This window comes from Peromyscus maniculatus, chromosome 11 (genome assembly GCF_049852395.1).
Source record: "Peromyscus maniculatus bairdii isolate BWxNUB_F1_BW_parent chromosome 11, HU_Pman_BW_mat_3.1, whole genome shotgun sequence".
NCBI classification, from domain to species: Eukaryota; Metazoa; Chordata; class Mammalia; order Rodentia; family Cricetidae; genus Peromyscus; species Peromyscus maniculatus.
The window spans coordinates 45,088,186-45,103,757 of NC_134862.1; the positions used below are offsets into that span (position 1 = coordinate 45,088,186).

The following is a 15,572-nucleotide window of genomic DNA, read 5'->3' on the forward strand; positions in this document are numbered from 1 at the left end:
ACTACTCTCTCCCAGGGGTCAGTCTGTCTCTTGTCTGTGTCTCCTTCCCTCTCTAGGGGGAAATCCTGTGAGCACGGTCTTCCTGCAGCAGGAGCCCTCTGCAGTTGGTACACTTCCGTGACAGCAGCGCTCGCTCTCCGTCACCTTCAGTATCCCGACAGTCAGGGCTGCAGGGAGACGGTTCCTACGGTTCCTACAGAGCAGCACTGGCTGCACGGTTCGACCAAACGTATTCAGCAAAGGATTCTCTGCCAGAGATGGGCCGTCTTAGAACTTTCCCAACGCACATACGCTAAGTAGGAAATGCAGCGCCCCTCAGAGGTTTCTGACGACATTATCAGTTTTTAAGGGCCATCCCAGTGGCCTGGTGATCTGTACAACACTCTTTGGGAAAGGCTACTCTGAAGATCCAGATTTAGATGACCAACTGGCCTCTCCATCTGCGTGTACCTGCCCACCGTGTGTGTGTGTGTGTGTGTGTGTGTGTGTGTGTGTGTGTGTGTGTAGGTCAGAGGACAGCTGTGCAGAGTCAGTTCTCCCCTCCACCTTGGTGTGGGTTCCAGGGTCCAACTCAGGCCTGGAATTCACTGTGTAGGCCGGGCTGCCATTGATTTCATGGCGTTCCTCCTGTCTCAGTCTCCCTAGTGTTGGGGTTTAGGCATACACCATCAGGCTGGAGGCTTCTAACTGACGGGGCAGTGAGCTCAGCTCTCCCCATCCTCCCCATCCTGGTACAATGCTGGGAGACAGAGTTGGGGGGCACGTGACTGCTTTGGACTAGAAACTCTAGGCCACATGTCTGTTTGCCTCTAGTCCCCAAGATGTCCTTGGAAGCTCCATGGCCTTTGGGGTGACAAGTATTCCCTACCCTAGATGAAATAAATCCCTCACCTGTCTCTGGTTCACACTATTCTAAAGCTAATTTTTCAGATAAGCCCGAAGTGGACAGGCCTCTAGAAACTGTGATCCAGATAACCTTTATTGACTCTCTTCCCTTTTAGGATTCTATGGTGAGTGGGACAGAAAAGAAAAGAAAAACAAAAAACCAAAAGCTCATTTTCTGGAGAGCAGGGGCTCCGTGGGTCTACTTTTTATAACAGGCCAATCTTGGAACAGGGGAAGCCGGTGGGCAACAGATTTGGATTGTTAGGATTTCCCGTTTGACCCTTAAGCAGACCACTCCTCTGTCCTCATGAGGGGCAGCGTGGATGGACCATGCAGTGGGGTGAGTTAGGAACCAGGGGCAGTGGGGGTTATGAGTGACTTTTTTTTTTTTAAGAGAAGGTACTTGCTCTGGAAATAGGGAGAGTGTGCAAAGGGAGAGAGAAAGTACAGGGAGAGGAACTGAGTCTCTTACCTCATAAACCTGGAAAAAAATAGGGATTGGAAGTCAGCATTTTGAAGGAAATAAAAGGAAAAAAAATGAAAAGAAAGCAGCAGCAGCAGCAACACTAATCATGCATTTCACACAGCTGTTTTTTCACACAGCTGTTTCTTCACACAGCGGGGGTGGGGTGGGGATGGGGGTGGGGGTGGGGTGCCTGTCTGCCCTAGGTATGGCCAGCCTTCCTCAGCAGGGGACAGGGACAAACCGGCTCACTCTCCCTTTCAGTCAGTCAGACAGTACCCTGCACCTGCCTGAAGGCTTTAGCAAGCTCATCCAGGGTCAGTTCAGAGCTGGGGGGCGGGGGCGGGGGGCGCAACACACACAACAAACCCACCTCAGGTCCAGCCAGAGGCACCTCTCCCAAACCTAAGGCCATGGCCCCCAGGAGCGTCTAGAGTGAGCCACTTGGCTTGTAAATTCTCTCCACAGTGAGAGTGGAGAGCGACAGATAATGTCATTTTCCCCCCTCTGTATATTTTCTCAGCTCCTTCGGTGGCCAAATACATTTGACCTCCTCAGTAGGCCGAGCCCCAGGAAGGCAGACACGGATAAAGACTGCAGAGTGCTGGTGGGTGGGGTAGACAGTGGATGGAGGAATGGGGACCTGGCAGACTTGTTCCCAGCAGAGGTCACACTGACACCTCACTAGAAGGGACTAGCTCTTGGTGGTCCTGAAAGGATCAGTTCCCTGCACTGGGGTAAATGTAACCCGCCGCAGGTCGGCTCTCAAATCTTCACCTACCCAGCTCTTCTTCTTCTTCTTCTTGGCGTCAGCGTCCTTACTGCTGCTGCCGATGCTGGAATGGCTGGTGATGCTGTTGAGGCTGGAGATGCTATCTGAAGAATTCTGTCTCTTGATCCGGAGTTCTATTGGCCAGTACAAGTGGGAAGAACACAGGTAGATTTAGAGGAGACTCGAGGCTTAAGGAGTCTGGCAAGAGGGAGGGGGGACCCACCAGCTTCTAGGTACGGACTACTGATCTGGTGGGTTACTCATCAACGAACACATGCCGAGTTACAGCCAGGCTTCAGCGTAGAAGAAAATGCGAAAGTGAAAAGAGAAACAGTTCCGAGTCTCAGGAAGCTCCCAGCCTAAGTTGGGCATGGAGGGGCCCAGCATTTGGGAGGCTAGAGGACTGTGAGTTCTGTGCTAGCCTGGGTTACACAGCAAGACCCTGTCCAAAACCAAAATAGAACAACAGCAAAGCCGCAACAAGAAAGAATGCCCAGTTTAATATCAGAAGGGTTTAGTACTGAACTCAGATAGACTACACGTGAAAAGGACTTGAAGCTGGCCCTGACACTTTCATGCAGATACAACCTGTGTGTGTGTGTGTGTGTCCCCGTCTCTGTGTCTGTGTGTGTCTGTGCTTTAGCAAAGTCTCACTCTGTATTCCAGGTTGGTCTTGAACTCGTGACAGTCCTCCTGCTTTGCCCCCCAAGTGCTGGGATTACATGTATGAGCCACCACACCTGTTTTTGTTGTTTGTTTTGCTTTATTTTTTTTTGAGACAGGGTCTCATTCTGCAGCACAGGTTGACCTATAACTGACTCTGTAGCCCAGGCTGGCTCTAAACTTATGGCGGTCCTCTTGCCCCGTGCCCTATTATATTTTTATGATCCTCCAGTAACACTTGGCTGCCTTTTGGCTCAAGGTCAAGTATAAGCAGCCTTGTGCCTTGCATTTAACCTGAATGAGCTCCATTTTGTCATCTGGTAGGCAGAAGATTTCAATTCTCTGAGGTCTACAACAGCAAGAAAAAAACAAACCACTCTTCCTTAAAAAGTGGGAAAGGGATAAAAGTCAACAGAGGAGACGTTTACGTACTGAAAGAGCAGAGATATTTCAGATAGGAACACTGAGAAAAGCATTGGGAGCTGAAGAAAGGTAGATGCAGATGCCCTGGGTTCAAGCCCCCTCCTATTAAAAATGAAAAAAAAAAAAAAAAAAAAAGGAGCAAGCATCTGACTAGCATAGGGAGCTTTCAATAGCTGCAAGTCCAATCTATTAAATTAAAAATTACGTCCAAGATACTTTCAATAACAAGAAGGGCTTGGTGGTAGAGTGCGCTCCAACCCCCAGGACTGGGAAGGGGGAGAGGGCTAAAGACATGTCTGTAGCGTCATCCATCTGCAGCAGTCAGGAAATAGTTCACGCATCTTGAGTTTTGTGCCGGGAACACGTGTTGGCTAGTTATAAATAAAACACACCTGGGCACTGCTGGTTAAGCACTCTTTCTAGTGAAGCTACAGGAAGTGCTCCTTAGGAAGTGGCTTCTTGGTCAACATGAACTAAGGTTATGTGAACATTCACAGCAGGAAGCCATCATGCATTCATTTAGCAAACATCTATCTCAAGGGCAAAGCTTACTTGGGAAGTCGGAAATAGTCGAATATCCCAGATATATCACCCGTGATAACGGATCAAATTATTTTCTGTCTTATTCTCCTCATTATAAAATGTATGTGCTTTGAGCCGGGCGGTGGTGGCACACGCCTTTAATCCCAGCACTCGGGAGGCAGAGCCAGGTGGATCTCTGTGAGTTCGAGGCCAGCCTGGGCTACCAAGTGAGTTCCAGGAAAGGCGCAAAGCTACACAGAGAAACCCTGTCTCGAAAAACCAAAAAAAAAAAAAAAAAAAAAAAAAAAAAAAAAAAAGTGCTTCGTTAGGTTGTCATCTGGAATAAGTGAATACAGGTAAAAAGCTTAGAAAGGTGTCCACCGTCTGGCAGAACGATTTAGAGGCGGAATCTCAGACACAGGAGGAAATGACGGGAGATGGGACTAACAAGAAAGGCACATTAGAGCAGGAGAGGGCGGGTGCACAGCTCGGCTGTTCTTTTTAAATGTGCATTGTTAGTTTGCCATGGGTGTCCGGTCCCCTGGAACTGGAGCTACAGACAGTTGTGAGCTGCCATGTGAGTGCTGGGAATTGAACCCGGGTCCTCTAGAAGAGCAGTCAGTGCTCTTAACCGCTGAGCCATCTCTCCAGCCCCTCTAAAGGACTGGGGACACATTTTTCCTCTTTTAACCTGCTTTTCTGAAATGTTTCAAACATGAGGGAAAACTTACAGCATAGTAAAATAACACTCAGACGCCCTCTGTCTAATTCAGCCATTGTTAACTTTATTGCATCTGCTCCCTCCCCACTTTCTCACCCAATTTGAAAATAAGTTGCAGATGACATTTTACAGTTAAATGCCTGAAGATATATCTCCTGTGAATATGGATGTTTGCTCACAATAGCATTATCAGACCAAAGAATATTAATCATAATTCCTTTTATCTAATAACCAGCTCATATTTAAACTGGAATGCTTTCTGATCTGAACTGACAATGCAGTTACTCTGGGGGTGGTGGAGCACTCAGAGCCAGCTAGGGAATTACTGCAGTCACCCAGGAGAAGAACAGTGGAGTGCCTGGGCCAGGACAGGTACAGAGAGGGAGTATAATTTGGGATTGCATAGGCACCAGAATGAACTCCCTCCAAGGGCCGAACAGTGAGGAGGAAAACAGGAGTGTTAGATTAACCGCCTGGCGCCTAGGCTGATAATACCTGAGCCGGGAGAAACTGCAGATGGGAAAGGGGTGGGTTGTGTATTTATACAAGGGTGGCGCAGAGGGGTTGCTGCAAGTTTGAAGCTAGTTTGGTCTACATACGGAGTTTGAGGCCAACTAGCTACACAGCAGGGCCTTGTTAAAGAAACAAACAAACACAGAGATACTTGCATGTTCATGCTTACTGCTGCACTATTCACAACAGCCAGGCAATGGAACCAGTCTAGCTGTCCATCAACAGATGAATGAATAAAAGAAATGTGGTACATATATACACAATGGAATTTTATGCAGACAGACATAAGGAAAAAATGAAAGTTTGACATTTACAGAAAAATCGATGCAACCAGAAATAATGTTAAGCAGACTCAGAAAGACAACTATATTTACTTTCATACATAGAATCTAGATTTAATTTTGTGTGTGTGTGTGTGTGTGTGTGTGTGTGTGTGTGTGTGTGTGTGTGTGTGTGTTTAGGTCACAAAACTAGAAATGGACCATAACCAAAATAATCTTGACGAGGACCAAAGTTGGAGGGATCACCCTGTCATATTTTCAAACTAACTGCACAAAGAAGTAATTAAGGAGGTATGGTGCTGGCTAAGAATAGATACAGAACACGGTATTAGGACAGAATCCAGAGATAAAGCCATACATTTACTTATTTATTTTTGTCAATCGACAAAGACAAATTCTAATGTAATTCAGTGGAGAAAATAATCTTCATTAAATGGTACTGGAACAACTGGCTATCCATATGTTAAGAATAAAATTGGGCCTCTATCTCGAAGCATATATATATATATATATATATATATATATATATATATATATATATATATATATATATATATATATATATATGCTTCTACTATATATAATCTTGTAAAAATGAAGCTGACTATGGAACACTTGCCTGTAATCCCAGCAGCTGGGAGGTGGAGGCAGGAGGATCAGGAGTTCAAGGTCATCCTTGGTTACATAGTGGATATGTGAGGCCAGTTTAGGCTGTAGGAAACCCTGTCTCTAAAAAAACCAACAAACAAAAAAAGCAAAAATCTATTAAAAATGAACAGAGACCCGATGTAACTAACATTTGAACTCGAGGCTGGAGAGAGAGCTCAGTGGTTAAGAGCATTGTTCTTGCAGAGGACTGAGATCAATTCCCAGCATCCACATGGGGTGACTCACAACCATAACTCCAATTCCAGAGGATCTGATGCTTCTTCTGACCTCCTCAGTTACTAGGCACACACACTCAGCGCCAGATGTACATGCCATGTGAGTAAAACCTTACACATATAAATAAATGAATCTAAAAATAAAACTTTACAAAAGATCTAAAACTATTTCAGAAGGAAACATGAAAATAACTATAATCTCGGATTAAGGAATGTGTGTGTGTGTGTGTGTGTGTGTGTGTGTGTGTGTGTGTGTGTGTGTTGGGGACGGAACTCAGGGCTTTGGAGATGTTGGTTAAGTGCTCTATTACCAAGCTGCACCCCTGCCCCTCATAGGCACCCACCTTCACTGTCTGCAGCAAAGCATGGCTGACAGCCGAATACCAAGGCTAACCTGCCACAGAGCCCCGGTGGACCTCCACAGCTTCTGACTGTGCCATTTGAACTGTAGGTTGAATCCTCCTTGGAGTGACGAAGTGATGACCAGGTTACATCATGTACATGTGTGTAAACCAACCACACATTTGTGCGATTTTGAAACTGCCTTAAGATTTATTATTTTTTTGCCAACCTTGGAAAAAAAGTAGCACACTTTCTCCTATTTGTGCCTGGATTGTATATGGATGCACAGAAGCGCATACGTACATATGTGACATCACAGAAGCACATACGTAGGTATGTGACATCACAGGAGCACATATGGAGGTATGTGACATCACAGAAGCGCATATGTTGTATGTGACATCACAGAAGCGCATATGTAGGTATGTGACATCACAGAAGCACATATGTACGTATGTGACATCACAGAAGCACATATGTAGGTATGTGACATCACAGAAGCGCATATGTAGGTATGTGACATCACAGAAGCACATATGTACATATGTGACATCACAAGCACATATGTAGGTATGTGACATCACAGAAGCACATATGGAGGTATGTGACATCACAGAAGCACATATGTAGGTATGTGACATCACAGAAGTGCATATGTTGTATGTGACATCACAGAAGCGCCTATGTAGGTATGTGACATCACAGAAGCGCCTATGTAGGTATGTGACATCACAGAAGCACATACGTAGGTATGTGACATCACAGAAGCACATACGTAGGTATGTGACATCACAGAAGCACATATGGAGGTATGTGACATCACAGAAGCACATATGTAGGTATGTGACATCACAGAAGCGCATATGTTGTATGTGACATCACAGAAGCGCATATGTAGGTATGTGACATCACAGAAGCGCCTATGTAGGTATGTGACATGATGGTAGAACCTAGACTGTCTAGGGGACCAAGAGGAGAAGCAGGAAGGGTGAGGGTTGAAAAGGAGTGGATAGAGGGGAAATATATTCAACATATGATATGTACTTGCGCAAAATAAAAAATAAGTAGAAATTTAAAAACAAACAAAAAGGAGTGATTTCTAGCTGGACCCGCCGGCACACACCTATAATCCCAGCACTTGGGAGCCGGGGGCAGCAAAGGCTCCATGATGAGGCCCCGTTGAGACTCCTCTGACTGCTGGTCAGCTCTGGTCTAAAGGCCGAGGAGAGGGTAGTAGGCCTGTGGAGATCACAGGTCTCCTCTACTTGCCCTGCTCCTCAGGGGCTATGAGGTCACGCGTCTGGCCCTGATCACTGGACAATCCAGATATCACACTGCAGAGTACCTAACGGCCCTCAGCGTCTGGAAACTGGATATGAAAGTTGGCGTGTTATGGGCCCGTCGTGATCTTTCTTTCCTGTTCTTTTTCAGTTCTGTTCACTCTGTGGCTAATATCCTACCTTTGGGTGTGGCTTCTGAGGCATTCAGTGCTCCCTGGATGACGGCCTGGGCCTCAGAATTCTTTTTCTTCAGGAAGTCTATAGTTTCTCGCAAATCCAGCAGCTCGGTGTCCTAGGAGACATGATAGTTGTACTGTTGTTTGCACAGCAGGATACTTACAGTGAACCGGGCATGGGATGCTACTGCCCTGGGTAGAGAGGGCCAGGGATCTGGGAGTGGTGGACACGGGATCCTGTATCGACAAGCAGGCTGAGAAAATGGCGCCGATGGGGGAGTGGATGAGGTGGCCCTGGCTAGCAGGTTTAGAACTCACCGCCCGGGGCCGCTCACCTTCTCCTCGGCTGTCTCGGCCAGGTGTCGCAAGCGGGACGTCATATTCACCAGGCTCTGCTCGAAAGCAGCCACCAGGTTAGCCTGACACAAACACACAAAGAAGAACTTAGGGGCCATGCGGCTGCGGGGGAGGAAATGGCTGATGGGGAGTACTTTAACAGACGTCCTGTGTCTCAGAGCTGACCAACGCAAACAAAACTCTTGGCGGTTTTAAGTTATCTATTTCCCTGGGCAGACAAGGGTGGAATCAAATAGGTTTGTTTTTTTTTTTTTGAGAGAACTGGCTTCTCCAATAACAGTGTGGAGGGTAGGGCAGGAGCTTCTCGGGAACCTGAGATCTGGTTTCTACCACCTGCCAGAGGTGTCTTATGTGGTAGGAAGGTTTGATGGGAGAGCAGCAGCCTCTGGAATCAGTCTTTAACTGTTTTTGGTTTAACTCCACCATGGAGGGCCAGATCTCCTGGTACCAAATGACCTTCCAGTAGAATCCGTTTGGTTTAGCTCTTCTGCCTCTGCACCTGGCCGACTCTCTATTCTTGTCTCCTCCTGGCTCTGGAGATCGCCTTATTCCCGGCAGGGCTGGAGGGAACCCAGAAGCTGTGCCAACCACTTCAGGGGCATTTCACACTTTGGCCACTAGGTGTCAGGTCTACATTGGCTATTGTAGGAACTTGGGCTCCTCTCGAAGTGCACAGATCCGGTTCTCTGGTGGGGAGGCTGGGGAAAGGTACCCAGCGGTTTGATCTCCGGCTAGCCAACTGGCAGTGAGGGACATAGGAAAAGTGAAGGGACTGAGGTACAGGAGCAGAAAAGGGGCCACTCAAGGATGGACAGTCTCCAGTGAGAACACCAGGGTGACGGTGAGTCTAGCAAGAGGCAGAAGGCTTTGGGCAGGTCCCTGTGACGTCTGCAACACACTCACTGCCTCCTATTATTCCATAATGTGATTTGTCCTCTCTGACCACCAAGCCAAATTTCACCAGTGCCCTTGGAGCCGACAAGGCTGGAGGCAGCAGTATCTTCCATATTTCCCGTAAATCTGTTGAGGCCTGGGCTCCCTAGTAGACATATATCATGATCTAAGCATCTTTCTTTCATAGTCTTTTTTTTTTTTTTTTTTTTTGAGAGAAGATTTCACTAAGTTACTCAGGCTGGCCTTGAATTCACTCATTCAAACGGGCCTTGAACTTACGACCCTCTTGCTGTAGCCTCTCAAGCATTTGGGATTTCTAGCTGGCCTTGTCAGGCCCAACTCTCACCTTCAACTATTTTTAAAAATTTTTTTAAATGTTATTTGTATGTAGGTGTTTTGCCTTCATGTATATCTGGCACCATGCAGGCCAGAAGAGGGTGCTGGGAATCGAACCCAGGTCCTCTGGAAGAGCAGCCAGTGCTCTTAATCCACTGAGCCACCACCACCCTAGCCCCTATCTTCTGTCTTCTTAATCTCAGCTCCTCTTGTGTACTTCTAACTACACCATCATATGCTGTCACCATATCTCATGGTCCCTGAGAATCTTCTCAAGAGCCTGGAGAGCCCCTGCCTCCTCATACACTTCTGCATGGACTCTCCTCATCCGGGGAACTGGGTTTTCCTCCTTCTTCTCTTCTACCTTTCTTTCCCTACACTGAACCTTACTCTAATCTCAACTTCAGATGAGGGTGCCTGTGAGACACTAGGCCAAGTGGTCCTTCTGCAAAGGTTAGCATCGGAGGTAATACAGTGACCTGCGGTGTCTCTTCCCGGCCGGGATGTGTCATCTTCAACAGCTTGGAGGTCCCATTCGACCTAGCGTAAGTTTGATTCAACATCAGGCATCCTGAGGAGAGCTCTGGAACCTGGCATCACCTCTCCGGCTTGAGGGAAGGGCTCTGACCCTTGGCAAAAATCTACCTCTAGATTCAGAACTCACCAGATCTGGGTGTTTAGTTTGTTCTCTGGTAGCCAAATGGAACTTCCTGTTCTAAGAAAATGCACCCTCTAAATTCACTTTCTGGAACTAGCCCAGCCTTGACAGCACACTATGGCTGACAGGCTGCAGAGTAAATAAATCAGGCATAATGATGTTCTCCGCCTCCCTGGCGCCTCTCCCCTTCAGCATCTCCCAGACATGAGTTTCCTAGGGTGTGCAGGCCATGACCTAGGCCACTGGCCCTGACGGGTGTGGTATAGGATGGTTCTTGTTTCTCTTAGAATTCTTTTGGTCCCAGAGAGTTTGAAGCTTGATCTGAGCTTCAAACAAATCAGTCAGGACAGGACTTATGAACTGAGGATTTGGGGAAAAGAATAAAGACAATAACCAACGTGGTAAGGGAGCTGTTTCTAAAATGTGCTGGAAACATGAAAAATCTTGGTGGATATTCTACCTGATTCCAAGGGCTAGGACCTGGCAGAGGTCCCCAGAGAGGAAGGGAAGACAGGCGGGCAGAAAGTGCTGTGGAAATTGCAGACATGGTTTGTGTGTGTGTGTGTGTGTGTGTGTGTGTGTGTGTGTGTGTGTGTAAACACACTTGGAAAGCTCCTGGAGACCCAGCTCAGCTGTTGTTTACAATTTTGGGAGAAAACGGCTCTTATGATCTCTGCTTGCAGTTTGGTCACAGGGGAGGAACTAGCCACAGTGGAGGTAGATGAGGCAGCCCGATTTCTCCCCATCTCTCAGAACAGAAAAACTAAGGTCAGGTCTGGAGGAAGGTAGTCATTCTAAATGGATATATGGAGGGTGGGTTAAATGCAGAAACGAAGCCTGTTGGGTCCAAAGCTAAAGCTCAGATCGATTCTGCCAGCTGCCTGAGGCAGAGCCAACTGGGAACCACATCGGCAGCTGGAATGGGAGTTCGGCTTTGAACTGGTCTCAGAGTCATCAGACAGAATTCTACTAACCAGGTCTGTTCCTGCTCAGTTATGTGGCATGGATGAAGAGATAAACACACCCGGGGCAGTGGAAAAGGACCCAAGGGCTCATAATTAAAATGCATTGCTATTTTTGTCCATGTCCAATGGCAAGGTTGCTTCTGCCCCTCTGCAGAACCACTGGTCTCCGCTTTCTTTAGGAAGGTCAAAGGTTACCAGATACCAACCAACTCATCCATCCCGACTAATGAAGGTGGGGAAAATGGTTCTTAATGAAGGCTCAGAAAAAGCGAAGGAGGGAGTCCCCAAATCTTCTGTGGTAGAGCTGTGAACAGAACCTGCTCCCTAGAGGTCTAAAGACGGGGCAGTCTTCGTCAGCTCACCTTCCCACATCGCCTGTGTTAACTAGAGCTAGGCCTTACCCTGCTTCAGGTACTCACATTGGCAGAAAGCTGCGATGTCAGGGTGGCCACTTTTTCCTGGGAGGATTCCAGCTCCCTCCGAAGCTTCCGAATTTGCTGTGGAAGGAAGAGAAAGGCAAGCTGTTGATGGTGGAAGAAGTGGAGAGGCTGGAAGGAAAATGGAGCGTGCGGTGGTGGTGTTAACAAGCGGAGACAAAGGCTTTGTACCCTACCTCAGATTGCATCCTCTCCTCAGCCTGAAGAAGCGGGCACAGAGGGAGAGAAAGAGAGAAAAAGCAGCTGGTTACTATGGAGGTGCAGAGGCCAGGCCCAAGTGTCAGGGCGGAAAGAGGAAGAAGCGTGATGGAGAGATGCAGAGAGAGGCGTCCCCTGTCTCTTGGCCCTGGCTCCTCACAGGACTGGCTCGGAGCTACACTCAGGTTTAAATGATAGGCTTCTCTCTGGTGCTTCTCTTTAGCCAAGCTTGTTATTGCCAAAGAGGCTAGAGGATGAGCCCAGGTGGTCTGAAAACAAACTTTGATTTTTAGCAACTTGAGGGAGTAAAGAATTGGGGTCAAAAGAAACCTAAGAGTCAAAGGATATCTAAGAGCCAAGCACTCTGTGTGGTTCCCCACAGAACACATTAATTCTGCACATTACTGGATCTCTCATCTTGGGAACCTACTCATCTTGGGTGCTAAAAACACTCCCCACTTCCCATGGCGGGAAAGAGTGCGGTCACAAGGGGATCCTCACTTTTCAAAGGAGGGGGAAAAAGGAATACCAGAGTTGCTTGGGAATTGGCGGCAAGGCCAGAAAGAACTGAGGGGACCCAAGGCGACTCTCATCTGAGTGCTCCAAGCGCTAGGTGCCTCCCCCGACACCCACTCCCAGGCCCACAAGGTAGAATGCAGAGACAGTCGTTCCCCATCCCCATCCAGTTACCCAACCGAAGGAGGTCTGAGGGGATGTGGGATGGCAGGGGAGGGGGCAGGAGGGGAAGGGACATTAATGGTCTTACTGAGGAGTAGGTGGAAGAGGCACTGGAGGCCAGAGACAGCACCGAGCCATGAACTGAAAGAGAAGGAGGGCACAGAAGGTTAGCGGGAGGCTCCAGGGCCCCGAAGTTCCTGGGAGGAGCCCTAAGGTGAGTTTGGACTGATGCTGGAGGGCATCTGGAGCAAACGGAGAGAACCACACAGGGCACCCCGTTCATATCCCAACAGCCCACAGCAGGCACGTATCCAAGGGCATGGTCCTGAATAGAGACAGCCTCCCCTTTCTTTCATCAATAGTCTCTGGCAGCCTGGGCCTGGTGGTCCCTTGCTCAGCCTGACTGAGGAGCATGGGGGTCCAGAGAGAGGGAAAGGAGATTTTCATGGGTGGTCAGCATCTGCTCGGCTCAGCCAAGAAAGCACTTTAAGTTGCGGAAAGAGGGGAGTTTCTTGTCAGAGCTGCTCAGGACCAATACTCCGATTCTATCTGTGCCTTCTCTTCTTACCCTTGCAGCGCTAGCCTATGAGCCTGGGGACCACGCAGGTGGAAAAAAAAAATGAAGTGGGGAATACTCTGTGATCATTCAACAGAACCCACTGCAAGAACTAACAGAGCTAACACACCATCTATGAGGGATGCATCCTGGGAATAACAAGGGAGGTCTTATGAACCCCACGGCCTGGTCTTCCATTAACACCCAGATTACCGTCAACCATCAGATGGCCAGCCTGGGAGCTAGTCTTTGGAGCACTCTAGAAAGAGGACTGAGATGCCTAGTTGTTTGTATGGATTACAGAGCTACCATTTTGTCCCCGTATCTCTTCTGAGAGACCGTGGGGAAGAAAGACTACGCGTAGAACGAGGAGGACAGAGGCACTAAGGAGTCCCACTTAACCCTTCCAAATCTCAGTTTCCCTTCCCTGGGCCCCAATGGTAGATGCTCCATCCCTAAATCCCAGTGCTAGGTGGTGCCACCCAAGGTTTCTGGGCCCCCAGACCCTTCAGAGTTATGGGACGACAACTGAAATGGCCCAAGTTGATGTCCTGTGAATTATATATGTGTGTGTGTGGCGGAGGTGGTGGCGGCCGTGGCGGCAGTGGAGGTGGATTGGTGGTGGGTGAGGGAACCCAGCAGAGCTGGAATGAGTGTGAACCGCGTTAACATGAAGTCTCACCATCATCCGTGGGGTCTCGGAAGGATCCTGACCGAATCATTCCCTTGGGTCTCTCGGCCAGGGACAGGGTGCTCCCCATTTGGGACCCGCTGTACAGCTCGAAGGCCGCCTCGTGGGTGGGGATGCTGTTGGAGCGGGTGATTCTTGGCGTGGTGGCCGCAGTGGGACTCACTGGAAGGACAGAGGGAAGGGGGAAGGGAGAGGGAAGGGGGAGGCAGGAGAAGAGGCAGGGTCATCAGCTCTCTGAGTCCCATGTGGGGGACAGAGCGGGAGTCATTGAGAGGCAATGGGAGGGAGGGAGGAGAGGAAGGAGCGGTAGGTGGGGCGTGGGGGTGTGCAAGCAGCTGGAGGTCAGGAGTAACCCCTCCTGGGAAGAAGGTTGGGCCCTGACGGAGAAGGACCCCATGGTCTGTAGTCAGGAGCTCCCCTTAATGCTGCCTGCCTTGGAGCTGCTGCTTGGAAGGTTAGGCTGGGGGCCTGGCGGCTTTCCCGAAACCTTCACATCACGAGGATGTGCAGATGGAAATGGGATGCTGTGGTTCGTGAAGACACAACCGGAAGCTGTCTCAGCGGGCACTGAGAACTCAGACCGAGACTCAGATCCAGATGATGAAACGGAACCAGCTACAGAGAAGGGGGACCAGGCTGTGGGATCCAGCGGGCTCCGCTGGCGTGGAAGGGAGTGAGGGCCCCAGTAAGAGCAGTATCACTCTGGGTCTCTTTCACTCAGCTCTCAAACTAGACTATGGCCTCTCTGCCCAGCATCCGCTGAAAGGAAGGTCGGACAGACAGAGCGGATGAAAGTGTCAGCGAGGCTATGGAATCCACAGCTGTGGGATCTGTTGACCACAGAGGCCACCCCCACTTTCCCCTTGTTAAATTGCTGCCTCTGGTGGTTCATATCCATGCGGAGCTTGCCTCTCTGACCTCTGGCCTCCATACAGACCTATGGATGTTTCTCCCTGCCTATAAAGACCTGGGAAGAAGAACTCACACCTCTGTCTTTCCCCTTTGGGACCCCCAAGACGATCATTGTTTGGCTCAGTCCCTCATTCTACAGCACAAATGGCCGTTCTTCTCCTTTGGCCCTCAGTGGAGATAGGCCGGTCCCACCCTGCATCTGATAAGTCCACAGAAGCCAGATGACCCTTCCTTAGGCACAAGTGACTTCCAGTCTTAGTTTCCCTCAAACAGTCACCACGCAGGCCTGTTACAAGTCCTTATTTACAAAAGAACTGCTCTCTTCCACTCCGCTGAAAGGAGAGACGGATTCAGAGATAGAGCAAGCAAACGACAGGTCTGTTCCGGCCTCGTCCTAAAGAGATTCCTATTAAACCAGTCTTGGCATGGTGCTTCCCGGAACCGGGGCTGGTGTGTGTCTGGGCTGGAGCCAGGGCCCCCTCCTGAAGCCTGGATTTCTCCTTCCCGTCTCTGAGTCACACAGCCACTTCCCTCACTCCCAGCTCTCCCTTCTCCACAGGCTTTCAAGAGGGTGTGGTGTGTCTAGGATGGGTCTTAGTCAGCCTGCCTTTAGGGCGAGGATGGCCCCGGCTCAGCCAGAGCAGTTGGTGAATCTGGACTTTCTTTCTTGGAGACAGACCTCATGCTCTGAAATCAACAGCCCTGCTCTGCCTGGAGCTCACCATGCCCACAGGTTGGCATCGCCCTGTAGGCAGCTGCCCCTGGTAGTACTGTGTATAGAGGCCCTGTTTATAGATTTCCCATGTTGTCATTCAGACTCTTTGATACCATCCGGACCCTCAAGCTTGTGCCCAGCGGGCAACTTTTTCAGTTTAGGACCTTGGAACACTTCACCTTTAGTTTGGGTTGGTAAACTGAGGCACCACGAAGCAACCCACTACAACTCGAGCCAAACATGCCTAGCT

The 15,572-nt window shown here is 49.1% G+C and overlaps 1 protein-coding gene across 4 annotated transcripts in view; it reads right to left on the reverse strand.

Moving 5' to 3' along the window:
- The window catches only part of Nav1 (neuron navigator 1), a 258,871-nt gene that overhangs the window by 14,978 nt on the left and 228,321 nt on the right, over positions 1 to 15,572 (reverse strand). For 3 of the 4 annotated variants that reach the window (XM_076547498.1, XM_076547497.1, XM_016000991.3), the window contains 7 exons: positions 13,687 to 13,857; positions 12,537 to 12,589; positions 11,749 to 11,772; positions 11,555 to 11,632; positions 8,261 to 8,344; positions 7,930 to 8,041; positions 2,130 to 2,254 (listed from right to left, as the gene is read on the reverse strand). In XM_076547498.1, coding sequence (XP_076403613.1) covers positions 2,130 to 2,254; positions 7,930 to 8,041; positions 8,261 to 8,344; positions 11,555 to 11,632; positions 11,749 to 11,772; positions 12,537 to 12,589; positions 13,687 to 13,857 — 647 coding nt within the window. The remainder of the gene's footprint in view (positions 1 to 2,129; positions 2,255 to 7,929; positions 8,042 to 8,260; positions 8,345 to 11,554; positions 11,633 to 11,748; positions 11,773 to 12,536; positions 12,590 to 13,686; positions 13,858 to 15,572) is intronic. The other variant, XM_042258202.2, reaches the window with a different exon arrangement.